The 22,331-nt window shown below is 37.9% G+C and overlaps 1 protein-coding gene across 1 annotated transcript in view; it reads left to right on the forward strand.

Annotated features, from left to right (window-relative positions):
• Positions 1–22,270, forward strand: part of swm (Zinc finger protein swm) — a 102,467-nt gene extending 80,197 nt beyond the window's left edge. Inside the window, exons 9-12 of the mRNA XM_089088471.1 lie at positions 6,387–6,559; positions 16,119–16,827; positions 18,554–18,784; positions 21,963–22,270. Of these exons, the coding sequence (XP_088944597.1) occupies positions 6,387–6,559; positions 16,119–16,827; positions 18,554–18,784; positions 21,963–22,028 (1,179 nt within the window). The 3' untranslated portion in view covers positions 22,029–22,270. The remainder of the gene's footprint in view (positions 1–6,386; positions 6,560–16,118; positions 16,828–18,553; positions 18,785–21,962) is intronic.
• The last annotated feature ends 61 nt before the right edge of the window (positions 22,271–22,331 follow it).

Genomic DNA, 22,331 nt, shown 5'->3' on the forward strand with positions numbered 1-22,331 from the left:
TTTAAAAAAAAATCGCTATCACAAGCCCACAAAGGGCCGAATTCTGACTTTGGAGTCGACAATATAAATGGTTACACTAAAAATGCAAAGAACAACAACAAAATAGAGAAAACCATAATGAACAATCATTTAAAAGTCAATAATTAAAACCGTAAAAAGTCAATAAAAAAATTAAAAAGAAAAAAACTTGCCAAACTAAACTTAGAGCGAGACATAAATGCATTTAAATCAAAAGTGATACTAAGAAAATGTCAATAATTCAACTACAGTAAATCAATAAAAGAGTTAAAAACAATAAAAACTGGAAAAAAAAACAAGGGGGGGGCAAGCAAATGAGTGCAAGAACCTGGGCAGTACCATCAACTAAAAAACAAAAAAGAGGGTGGGGGAAAGAAACTATTGAGATATTTTATTTATTTTTTCTGTAATGAAGGGGATAAAAGTTCTTTCGTATCTGGAAGTAACGCAGCGAATGGGGGACAAAGCAGGGATGGGCTCAGAAACAGTTCGAGGCGGCCGTAATCTGGATGGGGAGTGACGTTTGGGAAAAATACTTACCGTCCGAGGGTTTGTTATGGCATTTTTTTGCAAAACGGAGGCACAACGAAACCCTCCTTTGCTCCAGGGTTTTACTTTTTGGCTCCCTTAAGGTATTCTGGCTTGCCCAATGACCAATGGATAGACTTTTTGGCTTCCTTGAGGTATTCTGCCTTGGCCAATGGATAGACTTTTAGGCTCCCTTGAGGCATTCTGACTTGACCAATAGATGGACTTTTTTTTTTCATTGAGGTATTCTGCCTTGGCCAATGGATAGACTTTTTTGCCTCCTTGGGTTATTCTGACTTGGCCAATGGATGGACTTTTTTTTGTTCCCTTGAGGTATTCTGGCTCTGCCAAAGGATAGACTTCTTTTTGCTTCCTTGAGGTATTTTGACCTGGCCGATGGATAGACTTTTCTGTTCCCTTGAGGTATTTTGGCGTGGGCAATGGATATACTTTTTGGCTCCCTTAAAGTATTCTGGCGTGCCCAATGACCAATGGATAGACTTTTTTTGCTCCCTTGAGGTATTCTGACTTGACCAATAGAATAGATTTTTTTTTACCTTAAGAGATGTATTCTGACTTAGACAATGGATAGACCTTTTTCGCTCCCCTAAGGGATTCTGATTTGAACAATGGATAGACCTTTTTTTTTGCTCTCATGAGTTATTCTGACTTGGCCAATGGATAGACTTTTTTTGCTCCCCTCATGTATGCTGACATGGCCAATGGCTAGACCTTTTTTGCTCCCTTAAGGTATTCTGATTTGACCAATGGATTGCCTTTTTTTAATTCCTTCGAGGTCCTCTTGCCCCACAAGTAATCCCTGAAGTTTTCACGCCTATTTTACAAGCCTTTTTTCGTCCAATTACTATATTTCTGCGGATTGTTGCCTAACAATTTTTGTTAGCTAACAGTTGTAATTCCGCCGTCCGAACAAAAACTGCTAACTAATAATTGGATTGCGGGGAAAAGCCTTAAGTTCAGCCAGCTTCACTGTGAAGGTAATCAACACCAATTAATGTGTGTGACGTGCCTTTTCTATAAATTTCTTCATTGTATTTTTTTACAGTTTATTATCCGATTCATTCAAAAATATAAATCTGCCGGCGTTTTTACACATTACTTCTCTTTCCCTATATTACTATCGACTAAGGGATATGCAATAGCCATGCTAATACCCGGTCTGTAACTGAATGAATGGAATAGAATCCCTCGTTAAAACACCATCAGATGCGACAACTCAAACACGTGGTATGTGACATTTTTTTGTGGAACTACTGCTCTCAGTTAATGTTTTTAAACTCAGTTTGATCTACCGTTTGTATTGATCCGTTTTCTTATATTTTATTTGAGGATTTTTTCTAAAATATCCTGATTCTCCTTTTTTTATCATTTTTAGGAATAGTTAGAAAATGGAAGTTGGGTATGAAAATTGTTTCGCCCCTACTACAAAATATCAATCTGTCATTGCAGTTTACTTTCGTTACTCTAGCATATTTTGTCTATACTGCAATCATAGTTCATAGTTATCATTCTATGCTGCTAATCATACCTGGATATAAGGAGGTCCGAGGATTTTTATTTCCTTGTCCCCTACCTTCCCCCCTTATAGACCTCTTCAAAAAATGATACACATGTTAAAATGGACAGAAGTCTTTTTTTTGTATCCCCACTCTGAAAAATGTCTGTTTGCTTAAATATCATTCTCCTAAAATATATTAGCAGTCCAGGTATAGACCTGTACTGCTTATTTCTATTGTCATCGCATTGCCGCTATATTTGCTTCTTTCTTTATCCCGTTTTGTCCAATAGTATACTTACGCAGTAATACCTTATCTCAAGTGTTGCCAGTGAGGTCCATGTCTCATATTCAAGAAGATCAGTTTTTTAATGCAGTCATATCTGCTGAGTCCTCAAAGAATTGAACCCCTATCCCGTTCTCTGAAAAAAATTACAGTGTCGCAATTTTTGTGGGGGGGGGGGGGTCGTTATAGCAAGATTCATGGCCAGCAATTCCAATAACATGCGGGAAGTTTTAAGTTGTTGTTTTTTTTTGCGTGTAAAATGTAAATAAAAGCTTAAATTATGCTATTCACTTAAGGGGAAATTTCTCAACCTCGGAGGAATGCAAACCCCAAGAAAATAGTTCAAAAATCAGTCAACGTTTAGATTGACATCTCTTCCTCTCATGGATATTCTTGAGTCAAATCTTTAAGGTATTTAGATAGATTTGTTTATTTACATATCAACTAAACAGATTAATCCATATTTCCAATAGAGCTTTGCTCATAGGATTCAAAAGCTGCCCGCTTATGCTCTCCCTTGTGAATCAGTAAAGCATATATGTTTGCACGAAAGGGCAGGGGCCTTACCCCCTAAGATCCGTTTTAACTTTTGTTTTTAGATTAGTGAGCTAAGGATTACACTTCATATGCGCACTTTTCTGATAAGAAGCAGTATGATTATGAAGAACAGTTTGCTTAATGCTCTTTATGCTGGAATTTGACAAATGTGGTCAAAAGTGGTCTGGGCAGGCATATGCGCATTGTTTCCGGGGGGGGGGACTTAAAAAATTTGTGAATTTTATGGAAACTCAAAGAACTTACAAGAAAAATCGTTAAAATGTCAAAATTTTGGGCGAGGGGTACAGGTCTGAATTCTTTCCCTCCCCTCCAGCACACGTGTGTAGTCTTGAAATGCTTGATTTTTCAAGAAAGTGGATGTATTCCTCCCATAAAAATTGTTTTCCTTAATTAGGTGTAAGCATAACCGCCATTTTGCAAATAATAGGTTAATTTGTAAAAATAAATTTTTCCTCCCATAAAAATTGTTTTCCTTAATCAGGTGCATTCATAACCGCCGTTTTGCGAATAATAGATTAATTTGTAAAAATAAATTTTTCCTCCCATAAAAATTGTTTTCCTTAATCAGGTGCATTCATAACCGCCATTTTGCAAATAATAGGTTAATTTGTAAAAATAAATTTTTCCTCCCATAAAAATTGTTTTCCTTAATCAGGTGCATTCATAACCGCCATTTTGCAAATAATAGGTTAATTTGTAAAAATAATTTTTTCCTCCCATAAAAATTGTTTTCCTTAATCAGGTGCATTCATAACCGCCGTTTTGCGAATAATAGGTTAATTTGTAAAATTAGATTGTTCCTCCCATAAAAATTGTTTTCCTTAAGATTGTGTATTCAGATTTTGTTTTGCAAATCATAGGTTAATTTGTAAAATTAAATTTTTGCTAAATACATTTATAAAAATTTTTATGTAGCCAGTGATTATTGTTAGGAAAAAGACTGTACTAATAAAAATTCATGTGTAAGGCGTTGCTGAAGCAGAAAAGGCGCATTGCTATTTGGCAGAATTTTAATCATAGACTATTTACAAAGCAAATGAAAGGGAATAGCGCTTGGCAGATTATCAACGTCCCTGTCGCCAAAGCTGCTTAAAATCATGAACTTCTCTCAAAATTAATTGCTTCTTCAATTATCTCAAGCTATAATTTTCATTTCTCTGTTTAAGCATCCCGGTGCGTGAAAAACAAGCGCTGAGAATAATTAAAAGTGAACAATTAGAACTTTTTTGAAATGTTCAAAGTTGGATGTATTGCTATTACTAGATTAGGTAGAACAAGAAAATTTCAAAAATTGTTTCAAATTGAGGATTTTCTCTTGTTTTTCTCTTATTTTCCGTTAAAGCTATGATCTTGTTCTTTTTGTTTTGGAGTTAGTAGCAATTTTAGTTCATTCATGCGAATTCGTGTTTATAGTAATTAAATGTGCGTCTGGACATTCTATGTCGCATTTTCTATTAGGATAATTAACCAACTCGCGCTCTTTTTTAGCTAAATATTTCAGAGGCCAATTTGACCAAGTACATACAACAAAGAGTGAAAAATTTAAAAAGATGGTTTGTTGTTAATTTTTATTTCAGTTCATCAATCATCTGACGGAAAAGAAAATTCCAGAATTGTTATTGGTGTGCGTGGACAAAGCCGTATACAGGTGGGATTACCGAGTTTGACCCCCCCCCCCAAAAAAAAAAATCCTCCCCCCGAAAAACATAACCACCACCACCTCCAAGAACAAAAATCTTGGATATGCCCTTGTGCGTGTGTATGGAAATTGTTCTTGAGTGAGTCTTACTTAGCAATATGATACTTTTTAGACTGAGAGATGCCGTAGACAAAGTTTTAAGAGAATAACAGTCCGGTTTTAGAAAATGTAGAGGATGTGTCGACCAAGTTTTCACTCTTAGCTTAATAACTGAGAAGAGCCTGAGTTGTCAAACACCTTTGGTCCTCAGTTTTATAGATTATGAGCAAGCGCTCGATGGTAGAAGAGCTTTAGTCAAGGTTTTATCCGTGTATGGTATACCAGACAAATACATTAAAGTGATTAGTGCTATGTACGAGAATAACACTGCTGCAGTTAAGGTAGAAAATGAGGTTAGCCGCTGGTTTTGTATTAAATCAGGAGTTAAGCAGGGTTGTGTCCTATCCCTCTTTATATGGATTATTTTGATGGACTTTGTCTTAAGGAGCACAGGAAAGGCACTGGGAGACGACGGAACCAAATGGGCATGAAAAAGTCTCCTGGACTTAGATAATGCTGATGATTTAAGCATCCTAGATGACAGTATGAGCAAAATGAATGAACTTTTAGAGGTTTTGCGAGTTTATGGTGCTAGAATAGGTTTGAAAGTTAATGTTAAGAAGACTAAGTCACTAAGGCTAGGAATAAGTGAAGATGAAAAGGTGACGTTGGGTAATGAAAAGATCGATCAGGTGGGCAGCTTCACTTAGCTTGGTAGTATTATTAGTAAAGATGGTGGGAACAGTGAAGATGTTAAAAAGTAGAATAGCCAAGGCTCAGGGTGTTTTTTCACAGCTAAAAAAAAGTTCGGAAGAATAGGAAGATAAGCCTGCAAACCAAGACTAGAATATTAGAGGCTACAGTAGGCTACAGTGATGACAGTGGTCAAATATGGCTCTGAAGCATGGGCGCTTCGAAAAGCGGATGAAGATTTACTAGATGTTTTCCAGAGAAATTGCTTAAGGATTGTTCTGGGTACCCGGCTGACTGATCGTATTTCAAACAAAAGGCTGTACGAAAGATGTGGTTCAATACCGCTCTCTAGGGCTATAATGAAAGAAAGGTTGAGGTGGCTAGGGCATGTTGTGTGGATGAAGATGACAGATTGCTGAAGATTGTTCTTTTCGGCCAACCGTCTTGGGCTAAATGGAAAGCAGATCGTCCTCGTCTGGGGTGGAAGGACGTCATAAAGAAAGATTTAAAGGAAATGGGAACTTCGTGGGAGGGTGTAAAAAGGGAGGCTTTGAATAGATTGGGATGAACTAGGAGTATGTGTAGCTGTGTTGGCATCAGGCGGCTTATGCCTGCGTTGAGTTGTTAGTAGTAGTAATAATAATTGGTTTTTATTGGTTGCTGAATGAAAGACGACAGTTTTTTCTTTTTTAAGTCTTACTCTTAGTTCACACAGACAAGATTTATAGTGATAGGAATTTATCCCTCATAGCATCAGTGAGCTATGTCAATTGTCTTTGTGCTCACACAGGATTATGATATCATTCAGTTTTGTGCTCTAAGCTATAGTCTTCCATGGTTGTTGCTTTTGTGTAGAAAAAATTGCCAAATTGCCCGATCTAACTTGAATTTTTCTTACTCATTAAATTGCTTGACAAAAAATAATAGAATTACCAAAATCGGCGATTGTTTATATATTAATTGCACTCTAAGATACTTGAATAGTCGTATTGCGTAAACAAATTTGAATTAAAAGATAAGCCCTGAATATAGTTTGTTTTGTTTTACAGATAATGTATGGCGGTGACCCAGAAGCAGCTGTAGTCACTTTTTCAAACCACGGGGAAGCATTGGCTGCCTATCGATCATCAGAAGCAGTTATGAATAATCGCTTTATAAAAGTTTTCTGGCATAATGCTGACAAACAAGAAAACATACCGCCGCCACTTGGGTCAACTCAAAGGTACAATTTTCTTTTCTTCCTTTTTTTTTCTCTTTTTTTCTGTTTTGTTATAATATTATTTAGGGGCTAGTATAGTATTGGCCCCTATTTTTGCCCTATGTGTTAATGTGTGAATGAGAATTTATTTTATTTTGTATCCGAGTGTTTGGGAGTGAACGCTGGTTAATTGTGCGGATGGTTGAGAGGAACGCATGTGCTATTACACAGTAGTGTCAGTTTCTTCGTTTAAGGGTAAATATAGGGAATCATGTTTGAGGGGATAGCTTGTTACGGCTCTTAAGAATTGAATTTCATTATGATTGGCGTCTGTCGGTTAAAATGTTAAACCTCGGTGTGTTTTTTTTTCTTTGTGTGTTTTTTGTTTTTTTTTTGATATTATCTAAAGTTGTATTTTGTTCCTGAGCTTTGTTTGTAGACTGTATTCTGTGTTGCCATGGCCTGCAGGCTTTTTGAAATAAATCTTATCTTATAAAGAAATAATCATGCTTTTAAACTGTAGCTCTAAGAATGATCCCATTATGTCGGGTCCATTAATTGGATCAATTCAAAGGAGCTGTTTTCTTTTATTTATTTATTATTATTTTTTTTGCTTTTATCTGTTTTGTTTATTTTTCTTCTTTTTTTTCTCTGTTTTTTTTTTTTTATTTTTTGTAACGTAGAAAAGCAATATTTTATAATTTTTGTATAACATAAAAACAATAATGACTGTGAAAATATAGCTTTAAGAATGAAACTCTGCCTGCAAGTATATTAGAGCCAAGCTTAAGCCTGGATAAAGGAGGAGAGTTTTGCAGTGGTTTAGCAACCTGCCCCTGGAAAAAAAAATATGCTAAAAGTAACATCCAAGAAAAATATACCCGGAATTCCCTTTTCAATGACGACTCCCTGTACCCGCCCAACGGACAAGATTTTTGAATGCGAAAAATACCACTAAAAATTGGATTTTGGAAAGTTTGGACGCTAGCACAGCTGTCGAAGGTGGAACGGCTAGAGAAGGAGATGACCCGCTATCGGCTAGACATCATGGCCCACTCGAAAGTAAGATGGCCGGGAAATGGAAAGAAACTGCTCAGCGGTGGAAACACTTAAATCTTCAGTGGCCATGAAACACGACGAGAAACTGTAGTGGCCGTAGTCATTTCAAAACCTGTGTCAAAATGACTAATTAGCTGGAAACCCGTGAACAGCCGCATTATGACTGCTCTATTCCATTTGGAACATGTCAAAATTACCCTGGTTGCGTGCTATGCACCCAATAACGAAGCCACAGACGATCAGAAAGAGACGTTCTATCGAAGGTTGTCGTTCAGTGGCAGCACGTGGTACCAGAAGAAGAGGACGCCCCAAAAACACCCTACGACGCTGCTACCGGGCTGATCTTACAAATCTCAATGCCGCAATCCAACCTGAATGGCAAGATGTCTGGGTGGCCGCAGCGATGAGAGAAGACTGGCGACTTTTCCTGAATGCCCTAAGCGCCTCTGGAGGCCCAGGAGGATCTAAGGTAATGTAAAGAAATAATCTTCTGCTTTTTCTTGCAGCATGACCAGGCTTTTCCCACCTCACCTGGCATCTGAAGTTCGATGTTACATGGGAAATTATTTAACCGTAATCTTCCCAGACTCACGGTGGCTGAGCTTGAAGAGTCACTCACCACTAACATCCACTATAAGGGTTGTTTAAGAATGATTCTATTATGTTCAGTGAACTGTAATTTTTTTTTCTTTAGGTCTCTGTTTTCGGTTTTTTTCTGTTTTTGGTTATGCTCGGAGTCACCTACTGAGTCATCTTCTCAGTAGAGACCTTCCCGAGGCCACTCAGCGCGTCCCTGGGTGGCGGATAGGGGAATGTCTGACAGATATGTTGGGTACCTGCACTAGGAGGCGCTGACCAAGGGAGGGGGGCCTAGTCTCTGTGCTGACCCCAGCTTGTCCCCGGATATCTTGACGACGGTGATCAAACCACCCGAAGATTGAACCTCCTTGGAAAGAGTGGTATGAAAATTGCTACTTGAAACATTCTGACTCCGAGTTTTCCAGGCGCTGAGTTACTTCTCGCTAATGAACTCAAGCAGTATTCTGTAGCTATTGCTTGCATTACAGAAACGCATTTGCCAGGAAAAGGTGAAAAATTCATCAGCGACAATTATAGTCTAATTTGGTTGGGTACTGGAAACACAAGGAGAGCTGGTGTTGGTCTGGTTCTTCATAAGAGAGCTAGAAATGCACTCATATCCTATAATGCCAAGGGACCAAGCTGACCAAGGGAGGGGGGCTTAGTCTCTGTGCTGACCCCAGCATGTCCCCGGATATCTTGACGACGGTGATCAAACCACCCGAAGATTGAACCTCCTTGGAAAGAGTGGTATGAAAATTGCTACTTGAAACATTCTGACTCCGAGTTTTCCAGGCGCTGAGTTACTTCTCGCTAATGAACTCAAGCAGTATTCTGTAGCTATTGCTTGCATTACAAAAACGCATTTACTAGGGAAAGGTGAGAAATTCATCAGTGACAATTACAGTCTCATTTGGTCGGGTACTGGAAACACAAGGAGAGCTGGTGTTGGTCTGGTTCTTCATAAGAGAAATAGAAATGCACTCATATCCCATAATGCCGTATCAGAGCGTCTCCTCGCAGCTCGCCTGAAGCACCGTCATGGAAGATTCTTTCTAGTTGTATGCTATGTACAAACAAATGAGGCCTATTCCGATGTTAAGGAGCAGTCTTACACAGACCTCATGCAACTGATTTCTTCTGCCTCTCCTCATGATATGTTGCTTCATTATGGGAACTTCAACGCTATCGTTAGTGATCCCACAGGCGTATGGAAAGACGTCATGGGACGTGTTACCCCGGACGTAACTAATGACAATGATTATCGTCTGCTTCAGCTCAGCAAGGCCCATCAGCTTGTTATCTCCAAGACAGTTTTTGAAAGACCTCAAATGTATCAGTATACTTGGTATAGTAACGACGGCTTCACAAAGAAAATGACTGAATATATCATCATCTCTCGGTGATGGAGGTCGTCGGTATCTAATTGCCGCTCGTTTCGTAGTGCTGACCTTGGTAATAGTGATCACCGACTTGTAGTTGCAAAAATTCATCTTAAGCTGAAATTTCAGAAGGTTTTTGCGCATTGCAACGCTAAATCTCCATTGCAACGCTAAATCTCCGCAATCTTGATACTCCTGCGATAAAAAAGTGGTACATAGCTGATATTAAAAACCGTTTTGAAAGCCCGTCCCTGCTTTCGGATATTGAAGCCATGTGGGACTCGTTTAAAAGTGGAGTCAGCGACGCAGCTAGAACAACTCTTGGCTTGCAAGTTCAGGTCAAAAAACCTTGGCTGTCACAGGAGGCTGTGGACGTCATTACATTCTCAATGCAGGCCAGACTGCAGGGGGATAAGAAGACCTATCGACATCTGAATGGTGTGAAGAACAAGGTGATACATAGAGATCTCAAGTTGTTTGTCGACGCCAAAGCTGAAGAGCTACAAAAAAAAACTGCCACAAGGAAGGACGTTGGGGCAGTGTACAAACACTTACGTGAGTTTTCGGGCCAGTGTGCTCGACCAATAGAAAACGTACTGTCTGTGGACGGAGAGCTCATTGAAGACATAGTGTCCAATTTTTTAAGGTGGAATGAACACTTTTCATCTGTGCCTAAGGTGTCCTCTCTCTCTATCTGTAGCTACTCCTGTCATCCCTAACCTGTGATCTATAATAACCTGGGTTCTCAGTGGTAGAAATTCCGAATGCTGCGAAGAAATTGAAAAACTGCAAAGCTCCCGGCATTCGCGGAATCTCCGCGGATCTGCTTAAAACGGTGGTGGCACTATCCTGTTCTGGTTCCAAATGTTATTCAATTCAATACGGGACTTGGAGATCATCCCGAAAGACTGGCGTACAGGAGTGATCCTACCACTGTGGAAGAGAAAAGCTTCCAGGAAGGAGTGCAAGAACTATGGAGGGATAACGCTTTTCTCGGTACCAGGCAAGCTCTTTTATTTGGTTTTATTGCAGCGATGTTTTTCACACCTTCGATGAAAGCGCAGAGTAGAGCAAGCGGGTTTTATGCCTGGCCGATCAACGACAGAGCAGATATTCTCCATAAGACAAGTCACCGAGAAGGCGAACGAGTTCTGCCAGTAGGCTTTCATTGCTTATGTCGATTTCAAGGCAGCATTCGATTCAGTTGATTGATAATCTCCATGGAATATTCTTTCTAATGCTGCCCTCCCGTCAAAATATGTCCGCCCACTCAGAGCCATGCATCAAGAGATTAAGAGCTGTGTGCAAGTAAATGGTATACGTACCGCGTTCTTTCCAGTAAGAACAGGAGTCAGGCAAGGTTGTTCAGTTGCTCCTGACCTATTTAACTGTATTATTGACCATGTTATGAGTTGCACAACCCGGAAGTTGAGCTTTGAACTCAAGTACGGGGATAGAGTTGTCACTGATTGTGACTTTGCTGATGACATAGCACTAGTCATCAACCTCAAGTCACAGCTGCTCGTGGATCTAAACACGATTCTGTGTGAAACTGCCAGGACTGTCCATTAACTGGAAGAAGACGAAAGTCATGGTAATGCAGCCAAAGTCTGACGCCGACAATTTTAATTACTTGGTCGCTGGAAACCGAATCGAAGTGGTGGATCACTTCACTTATCTTGGTTCTATCATATCATCGGATGGTGGCTGTATCGACCATGAAGTTGCTGCCCGCTTGGCCAAGGCCTCTTCCGTCTTCGGTAGTCTGAGCCATGTTTGGAAGAAGCCAATGATCAAACGAGTCACCAAAATGAAGATCCTTGAAGGGTCAGTCTATTCGATCCTGCTATACAGAGCTGAAACTTGGCCTACAACTGCATCTGTCCGGCGCCGTTTCGACACTATTTAATCTAAGTGGCTTCCCACAATCGACGAAATCCGATGGACAGACTTTATCAGCTACGACTACCTACGAAGTATGACTTCCCAATCACCTTTGTCACACCTGGCTGCCAAGCGGACCCTTCGTTGGTTTGGACATCTTTTGCGATTGCCGGCTGACGCTCTGGCTCGGATTCTTTGCGACTTCGACCAAACCAGTAGTGGCTAGAAGCGTCCAAGAGGAAGACCCAAGTTCTGGTCGAGTGATAGTCTCTGGATTTTCTTGGATCAAGCTGGAATTTTGCTGTCTGATGCAGAGGCCCTAGCTGGAGACCGCCCCACGTGGAGAAGGCTGACGACCCTCTCAACGCCACCCTGGCATGAGGATTAAGTTGTACCAACCAACTTTCGCTTTAGAGGTTTCTTTTGTTAACTAAATGTTCTCATCCTTACCTTATTCATCTGTTATTATTTATTTGGTAAAAAAAAAAAAATGAAGAAACCAAGAAAGGAGGGGAGATCTTTTGAAAAAAAACGACCTTTTTAAGTAAACTACAAAAAGATAGGAGAAGCAGTCGGAAGGTATTTGTTATTTATTCAGAAACTGCACTGCTTCAGAAACTTGTCACATTATTGGCTCATTTTTTTTTCTTTGTTTTTCTTTTCTCAAAGATTGTCTTTTTCGATTGTTGCTAGCGATGAAACAATGTCCAAATCCTAACAGATTCCATCTTACAGTCCGGATCCGATGTAGATCCCGATTTTTAGCCTAATTGATAATGGAATACTGTAAATATATTTTATGTACACTTAGTGGAAGGTTGAGGACGTGATAACTCCCTTCTAACGGAAAGTGATTTGCTAGTTGTTTTGAGTTTAAATATTCTATACTTTTATTTTCGTTTTCAAATCTAGGGATTTTGTTTAATGTGTGTCTGTTTTTCTTTTTTCTCCACCAAGAAAAATGTTTACAAGAAAAATCTATTACTCAAAGACAACCTAGTCTATCAGTCTTTTAAAATACCGAAACCCTAAAAAAAACGTTCGATCAGTCATGTTCACGCACTTTAAAAAGCTTTTGGAATGTTCTGTCGAATGAGTGTTATACATTCCGTTCTAATTATTTTTTAAATTACCATAGCTGTTTGAAAGTAAATATACCTGCATGGTCTAATTATTCAGATAAACTCTTAAGGACTGTTCAGGATTATGTAAGAAAAAACAATAAACTGTACGTGTATAACCCTTATTCTCCACGCCCGTTCATAATTGGAAAAAATTGTACACCAAGGGTTTTCAATTATCCCAGCAAGTTTAAAGTTGTTGTTGTTAAACTTGCACAACTGCCATTTTGTTACATTAGCAGACTCTCTTTCTCATAATGTCAATTAAAAAAAACTCCCAAAATTCCATTGATTTTCCAGTTCATTAACTCATTTTTGGCCAAATAAAATATTAGACTTTTCTTCTTTTTGTTCTTAAATACACACGTGAAGCGAAAGTCGGCTGCCTATTGGCTTCGAGTAACCCACGTACAATTTTTAGCCCAGAAAATAGGACTTGCTTCTACTAATTTTTAAAACACTGAGAGAAGTGTGTAAAAATGTTACCACAGATTTCGTGTACAGGGCGCAAAATTTTATGAATTATGTGCCTTGTTCACTAGCGGTAACGGTTCCTTACTTTCATCCCGCTTAGCCTTTATGCACGAAATGTGATCTTTGTAAAAGTCCCACTGGAGACTCGTCTTCAGATGTGGCTCTTCCCTTTGTTCTTGGGTTTTGAAACTCTCTTAGCACCACTCTAGAGAATCTAGAATAGGATAGTAGAACAAGTGGAGTCATTGAGGGTCTTTTACAGGTACATCCCCTTATCCCCTTCTTTTATCAAGGTGGGAAAATAAACGCATAGCCGCACATTTTTCTTTTGATTATCTTGAGGGAGGAAATATTTAGTCAAGTACTAATAAAACACCTTTGACCTGCTCATCTGTTTGGGTTAGTCTCCGTATGGTTGGGGTATCCCATCAATGGCATCTGTTAATATCGTTAAACAATGATCTGTGGGAGATATTCAGCCTCAAATGAAATAGGTAAAGTAGTAGTGTAGCGGTTATTTATCACGAGCGTCGAGGCGACAATTATGTCATTAAAAAAACAATACTGATCTAAACCATAAACTAAAACTGCTCCATTCGACCCATGAAGGAATTTTTGTATGGGGAGGGGGGGCAATAATAAATATATTTTTGTTTTTTTAATTCGAATAACAAGGGCCCAGAAATTCAGTAAAATTTGGCATTCGGGGGAAGGGAGGATTCAAAGACGTAGTGGTACCCCTCCCCCTAGTAGTATCCCTGGTTCAACCTTTTACTGAACTGGATCTTAGTGGTATTAATTTTTGGTCTTATAATACTTAGTAATACTTTGGTATAATCATACTTAGGGGTATTATTAGCGTTAAAAGACTTTGGTGTTTTTCAATAAAAAGGTATAACTGAGATAACAATTTTTTATTGACTTTTATACTCCTTAGATGGGCTGAAATGCAGACAAAACATACTGCAAGAATTTAGCCTGTTACAGAGAGGAGAATGGTCTCTTTGTTTAACATCTTTGAAATGATTTTTTTTTTTTTTTTTTTTTTACTACCACCTAACTCTATTACTATCTTTTTGTAAACCTGGTACTTAAAAATTACTAGCGATGATAATTCTTTTTGTCTCAGCTATGTCTCTGCAGGTGAGAACAAGTGTTTGAGATTTTGCTCGAGTCTTTTTTGTTCCAAATTTTTTTCCAAGTTTTCTTGATATCAGCAATGTTGCATGTCAAACGCGCACTCAGTCTCTAATTACTTCCATATTGCTCATGGTGATTATAGTTTCCTTTTTAAATCAAAATTATACCTGCATAAAAAGCTCTGAAAGAATGTTCAATTCCGCAAAATTCGCACGATAAAAGGGTTGCATAAGTTGATGGTTATCGTGATTTTTTTTTTTGTGTCAATCAAACAGTACGACAGGATGATAATACGCTTTTATACCTACTGTAATTGCTATGTCCCTGAGATGTATGACATGTGTTTCTATATTTTGCTTGACAGGTCGTCATCTAAGTTTTTTTCTTTTATACCATTTATATATAAAAAAATTAAATATATTTTCTAACCAAATATTTCAATTTGACAAAAGAATACAATATAAATTTTATCAATTTACTAATTGTTACTTTTAGTGGTATATTTAGGAAAGATCGGGGGGGAGGGGGTTTCAACCATCAATTTGGAAATTAAAAACTTCTCTAAAAACATGTTGTTTTTATTATACAATGGATATAAGTAAATATACCTTTTATAAAGAGGCGGTTCTAGGCCTGGTCAGGGGGGATGGCAGCTGCCATCAGCCAGTTTTTCTGAGATCTGGCGTTAAATGCCTTTTGTTTTATATTGTTACACTCCTATTAAGGTGCCTTGCCCCCCCTGAATTATGAGGCCTAAAACAGCTACTGCTTCGACCTCTCCCTCAGAATTTGTTGGATCATTATAGATGAAATCAAGTTTATGTTCAATGTTTTTGTTGACTGATAAATATTGTACGGCTACAACGAACGTAAAGTCAGTAGCGTCAATGGGGGGTGTTTGTGCCGCCCCTTCTTAGATCCACCTCCCCACCTGGTTAGATTGCCTTTTTTATTATTTTCATTGAGAAATTGAATAAAAACACTAATTTATCTCCCTTTCTCCCCAAATTTTCATATATTGACGCCACTGCGCAAAATATAATTGAAACAGCTGTCTCCCTGTTTAAATTTAAAGATTTTGTTGTAAATCCACCGGGCAATGAGAGTAGATACATTCCATTCGTCTCGAAGTTGTTTAGATTTTTTTTTTTCTCTCTCTCTCTCTCTCTCTGTCTCTCTCTCTCTCTCTCTCTCTCTCTCTCTTTCTTGCTAGCTTCTCTCTTTTTTATCCTTCTTTCTAGTTGAAAGAATCGCTATTAAGTGTATTGGTCTGAGTTTGAAAAATTGACCTGAAAAAGTGTTTTTATTTTTTTAGACTTTAATCACAAATATCTTCAAGTCAGTGATTGGTTCTCCCCAAATCCGAAAATGGCATGCAAACCATGAGATACTTTTAATTTTTTAATTTCTGTGTAGTATGGTTAAAAGAAGCAAGAAGTCTTCCGCCTTTTGCCTGCCGACTGCGATGGAAGGTGAAAAATGCAGCCATCAACTTTGGCTGCATCAGAAATTCACAGTACATACAATAGAATTTTGTGAAGCTGGCAGCATTTTAGTAGTTTAGTGTGAAGATCATATTACAATTGTAAATTGTTCAAACGGTAAGAACTATGCTTAAGGAAAGACATAATCCAAAAATCAGTTATGCTGGTTGTAAGTTTTCATTGACTTGGAATGAGATTTATTTTGTTTAAGGTTCCACCTTGAGGGCATGGGGGTAGATTTTTTTTTAGTTGGGGGGGGGGGGGTTCAGAATGAGAAAATTTTCAATTCTAGGCCGTTGTTTTCCAAGGAATCCTTCGAACCTATCTCAGGGGGAATATCCTTACCCCCCCCCCCGCCCCCACCTTTAGAGCAGCAAGGGTCAAGTATAATTTACGGGGGAAATGCTTCTTCTTTTTTCCTAGTTTCAGTGCACTTAATATAGTATATATGTTTTTGCAGGTCTTTGAAAGATCGTCTCGGACCAGTTCCGCATGATCAAGAAGTAATGGACTATGAGGAAGATAAAATCCAGAGCACGACGTTTGTCAATAAAGAGGTGTTGGCGAAGCAGCAGGAGCACCAAAAAGCGCAGGAGCTGGAAAGCATCAAACAGGCTCAAGCTTTATTAGCTGCGCAGGAAGCAATGAGGAAGAAACAAGAGCAGAAGAAAAAAGAAGCTGCCAAATTGCAGCTGGACATTGTGAAGCGAAAGCAAGATCTGCTTGAAAAACAGATTGAACAACAGAAAATCCTTCTTGCAAAACTTGAAAAGGGTGGCAAAACTATGAAAAAAGATGAGAGAGACACTCTTGTGAAAACAATCAAAACTGTACAAGAAAGCATAGAATCTTTAAAAAAAGAAATAAGTGCACCTTTGAAAAGAAATTTGGAAGACATACAGAAGGAATTATTCCAGGCGGAAGTCGAACTTCAAACAAGATTGATGGCTCCGGCCGAATATGCAGTGGCTAAGCAGCGACTTGTTGGCCTTCGTCAAGAGCTTGCGGCAGTGGGTGGTGCCACTGTTCGTGGGAAACCAGCAATTCGAGCAAGGGGTGGTCGAGGTGGATTTATTGGGCCAAAAATCTCATTAGATAGACGCACAACAAAACTTTTAGTTTCTGGTTTTAAAGAAGAGGACACTGGTGATGTGCTTGCCTTTCTTGCGGTAAGCTATTTTGGCACATATTTAAACACTTCCTGGATTATATCAGACGGTTGTTTATTGTAAAGAAATATAATAATAGTATTAATAGTTTACATCTATCCTCTGTACAAAACATTAAAAATGTTTGTTATAGAGGATTAAATAAAGGGAAAAAGGAAACACACCAATACAATATAAGAAGTATAAAAAAAAACGAAAAAGAATGAATTTACGTATCAGCAGTGGCGTAATTTCGTCAGATCCTGGGGGGGGGGAGTTGAAGCCATGTAGTACCATAAAGGCGAAGATATAATAAAGGAAACTGACCCGTTTCTGTGGATGTTTGAATTATGCAGATTTATCTGAGTTTTGACAAGATCTTTGAAGAAACTAAATCTTATCTGGGGGGGGGGGGCAAATCGGGGTCTGGGGGACCGAGGTGTGGGAGGGGCAGTTTCCCCCCCCTGCCTTATAGCAAATTACGCCCCTATGTATCAGTCAGCAAAACTGCAGTAGAGGAAATAAGTTGTAGTTTATGTCGTACAGCTTGTTTATTGTGAAAAAAAATAATTACAATAAGCAACCCTTTTATCATACCTCTGATAAATGTCAACACTATTTAAATACGGATGCAATTTAGAGGAAAATCAACGATATGTCTAGTTCGGCTTAAGGCGTCAGTACAAAGAAGAATGTGTAGCTTCATTTTTCCCTGCTTTAATCATTGTTTATGTAACACTAAGTATCTTGGCACAGAGAAGTTATACCTTCTCCCCCTACCCAAAATACGTTCTTAGCCTCCCCCCCCCCCCCTTTAATCCACCCTCCCGCACCTGAAAAATAAGAATTAGAACACTTTAAAATGCCCAAGAATATTTATCACTCTCCCTCTCTCTTTCCTTTTTTGCATAAAACTTATGTTTGCCTATTGATGACAATGCTGTTTTTCTTCTTTTTTATTTGATAAGTCATATCCTATATACAGTATTAAATAGTCTATATTTTGATAGTACTAAATATGATATATCATGGTTGCAGCAATAGCTGCAACCTAGTAAACGGCGAACCCTATAGTAGCCAAAAATATAGTATACAACTGGAATAAGTCTATTTTCTTACTTGTTCAATCTAACACTGCCTCAACGTGACTACCAAAACTTATTATTTTTCAGCGCACAAAGAAACTACCTTCAAATTCTTTAGTAGGTAAAAAAAAATTTAAAAAGCAATTGAACAGCTCAAAAATATCTTCTTTTTTCATTGAAAGAGTGAACTCAACCTACTTGGCCTTATTTCGTTTTAATTTTCTCATCTTTAAATAAACGGCTGTTACATTTCTCATTGCAAATTGGTCTTGTACTCTACTGGGTTTGACACCCCCCCCCCTCTCCCTCTGGAAATTTTTCTCTGACTCGCAAAAAAGTAACAAAAATGCACAAAATTTTCGTGTGTTTGTATCGTTCTTTTCTACCCCCCCCCCCCCCAACAAAAATCCTGTATTCGGCCTTGCGAAAGCTGATTCAGTTGCAGGCTCATAGCTTTGGCGAAGGGGGGCTAATGGACGAAAATGTAGGGGGGGGACAATTTGTTTGTTTTTTTTGGGGGGGGGGGGTTATGTTCAATGGAAATACCAAGAAAAGTATTGTAAAAAAATATAGGGGGAATTGTTATTCCACTGGTGAGGCCGTCCAAAGGCCGTCTCCAGACGGCCTTTTTTTTCCTTCTTTTAATTTTAATTTTTCTTCAGCAATATGGCGATATAGTGAGTCATATGTCGGCTGAGCCAACAGATCTGATAGTGGAGTACAAATATCGATATGAAGCGGAGACGGCTCTCAAAGAAATTGTCAATCAAGAATTTTTGGATACAAAGCTGAGAGTGAAATGGCACCCTTCCCCTCCCGCGTTGAAAGAGCAAGTTCCAGTATCGAATACTGTCAAGGAAACACGAAGTGAAAAGCTAATGGATCTTACTGAGGTAAATTTTAAACCATGTTTCTATGAAAATTTGAAATTATGTCTCAACCACTGCTGGCAGTCTTTCAAAAAGTAAACATGGTAAAATTTGAGCAACAACAAGTCTGCGTTGCGCAGGTACCGATCTCCTGATTCAATGCCTTCGGCCGGGAGTGCAATGTATGGTTGGGGGCAAATCTTTCGACGCTTCCTCTTTTTGTTTATCAGATTGCTCCGGGTACTCATTTAGAGTTGGGTTGACTCTGGCTGAGCGACACCAGGACTCGAACCTATGACCTCAGGAATCCAAGTCTGGAGCGCTAACCACTCGGCTAGGACGGCTCAACAGTAATGGGCCTGGGACAAAAAAAATGCCTTATTTAAGGCTTCGTTTCTCATCCTTGGGGTTGAGTTTATGAAAACTTAGGGTTTTAGAATTCTTAAAAGAACGCTTTTGAACTGTTTCAACGTTTGTAATTTTATATGTTTCAGCAAATGTAGATACAAGCACACGTGTTATCTAAAACTTGTTAAAAAACATGCTGTTTTTGTAATGTAACGGATATACGAAGATAGACCTTTGATCTCTCCACCGAAATTTGTATGGCAACAACGGATGTAAAATCGTGGTGTCATTAAAAGGGGGACTGTGCCTAGATTTCCCCTCCCCTTGATTTTGGAAAACACCGTTTTTTGGAGGTGTTTTCATAGAAAATGCCTTACTGGTAATTTCATGGGAAAAAAATAAAAAACGACAAATTCCCCCCCCCCCCCCCGTCTAAATTGTCATGAATTGACGCTAATCCATAAAACGTAATTGAAATTTGAGCTCATCAATCAATAAATATCAACCAAATGTAGATGCAAGCACGTACAAATACAAAAATAAAACTGAATAACTTTATACGAGTCCTTTATATGTTAAATTTATGTAGGTTTTGTTTTGTAATATACAGCATAGTTATGCCATGATAACCATTAGGATATCATTTAAGTAGAATCTAAAAGATTATGGTAATTTCAGAATCATCTTTATTTCTTTAAAAAGAAGGGATGATCTCCTACCGTAATTCATTCATGAAATTCTTGTTTAGGATATAAAACAGGAACTTTGTCCAGTAGCGATACCTTCTTTCTTTTGAGTCTTTTTCTGTGGTGTGACGCAGTACGGATTAGTGGGAACCCATGGTTTTATGTTTTATTTAACAATAGAACCGATAAATTACCAATTTGTTACCAACATGTATTAATATTACCAATTGAACCATTAACCAATATATATATATATATATAAATATTACCAGCACAACCCATTACCAATAAAACCAATATATTTTAATATTAACAATCGAACCCATTACCAAGTAGATTCAATAATTTACAGATAAATTACCAATTTATTACAAATATGTAATACTAATACAACTACCATTAGTATTTTAGGATAAGTCTGAAAAGGCAGTTTTGCATTCCGTCGTGATTCATCACATTTGACGTTTGACTGATTAGTATCATTTAAGAGCCAAAAGAATCAAGTTATCCCAATACTAGGCGAGTGTTCCTGGTTCGTAATAACTATCACCCTTTTAATTTAATTGTTCTATTCTCATTACTTTCTGTGGGAACTTTTATCGAGGGTTTCATTTATTTCTGTCTTTTAACATGCTTTTTGCTATTTTAGGTAATGATTAATAAATTGAGTTTTCATTCTGACCATTTTATTTTTGCATTCGCTTGCCAGTTTTTCAGTTTTTATTTTTTGTGTGTGTGTTTTGACCCCAAAATTCGAATTCGGCTCTTTGGGGCTTGCTATTGTAATTTCGTAAAATAAATATCTGATCTCAACTAGTAACATCTGACAACGCCACCCATAGATCAGTTGAGAGAGGCAGACTGCCCAAAAAAAAAAGTACTCATTTTCTTCAATTTACAGACAGCGGCTTAAGCGTTCTAATTCTCTGTCATTGCAGTCGAATAGATAATGTCCGTTGGAGCATTCAATATTTAAATAAACCTGGTCCATTTTTTTCGTTTTCAAATTACCGCTCAAATAGGCATAAAACGAAATACTTCTCGTATTTTCTTTAACCAGGCTGCAATTCTCGGATTAACCGGAATAATTGGGTAATTACTGAAGTGCTGCCAGAACACCTTACAACGTTAACATTCAGTTAGTGTTGGTTTGTTTTATTGTTTTCACCTTTTACCAGAAAATTACCCTACTTTTCATGGCATATTGCAATCGGGTCTTGCAATTGTTCACTGGTCCTACTAAATTATATCCTAAAGACTTACAGAAAAAGAATTATACTGCAAAAATTTTATTTTGTACTTATTACAGCATTGAAAATAAAAATTAAAGTAAAATATAATATTGAACTGCTGAGCTTACATCAATTGATATCATTACATATCAAACATTCAGTTTAATTTTATTATTTCTTTCCAAGACCATTCAAGACACATATAGTTTTCAGTATAGCTATCCCGAAATTGTAAAGACAATGTAAAGAAAAAACTAAATGTGGTCCCTTTTCAGTCCTGGACCCTGAGACCCTAATATGCGGAAATTTACTTTTGTAGCCTATGTTCACTTTAACACTGAACCCTCTAGCTATAAGGGAGTACTGTCATACTAATAAATTTGGTAAATATTGAGCAGTTTACATGAATGACCTACGAAGAAAGTGAACATACAACTTGAGGCCTTTTTTATGCTCTTTCTGAATATAATAATCGTTTTGTCAGAAATTCAATTTTAACCTAATCTAACCTTTCTAGCCTTACCCAAATATTAAGCCCATATTATATTTTTTGCCCAATTTAGCCCATATTATATATATCCCGTGCATTTATTGATTCTCAGTTTTGGCATCGTCGATTCAGTTTCCGGGTAAAACGGTTTTAAAAAGAGTGGCGCTAACAGAGGGATATAAACTGTATCTAAAACAAGTGAAAAAGGTATCATCTTCGAGGGTTCATAAAGGGCTTAAAGTTGAATTTGTGACAAAAACGATTAATATATTCAGAAAGAGCATAGAAAAGGGCATCGAGTCGTATGTTCACTTTATTTGTAGGTCATTTATGTGAACTACTCAATATTTACGATAAAATTTGCTGCTTAGCTAAACTTGGTTTTCCATTTCTTTGTATGTAAAAGGGTTTTAATTTCAATTTTATTTTGATAATTTTCATTTTAGGCTCCAAACGATGAGTTGCTTGATTATGATAACGAAGAAATGGAAGAACTCTCCTGGAAGCGATAATAAAAATTCAAAATTGTTATTCTTTTTTTTTCTTTTGCCACTGGCTAGGATTTTGTATTACTTGTTTTGCTAGTGATTATGTGCAATGATTGAAAATCATTTTTAATTGCATTTGGTATCATATGTATATTTTTGATATTATGAAGGGCTTATTTTGAAATTCCTTTATTCTCTATTCGTATGAAACACTAAGAACAAGTACGGGAGGGGAGTGGGGCAAGGCCGTGCCCAGGATTTTTTTTTTCGGAGGGGGTTTTACTCAAAGATTTTTTCGGGGGGGGGGGTACACAAAAAAACTAAAAA

Source organism: Artemia sp. Qi Xiang Cuo, chromosome 4 (assembly GCF_049724085.1).
Source record: "Artemia sp. Qi Xiang Cuo chromosome 4, ASM4972408v1, whole genome shotgun sequence".
Classification (NCBI taxonomy): Eukaryota; Metazoa; Arthropoda; class Branchiopoda; order Anostraca; family Artemiidae; genus Artemia; species Artemia sp. Qi Xiang Cuo.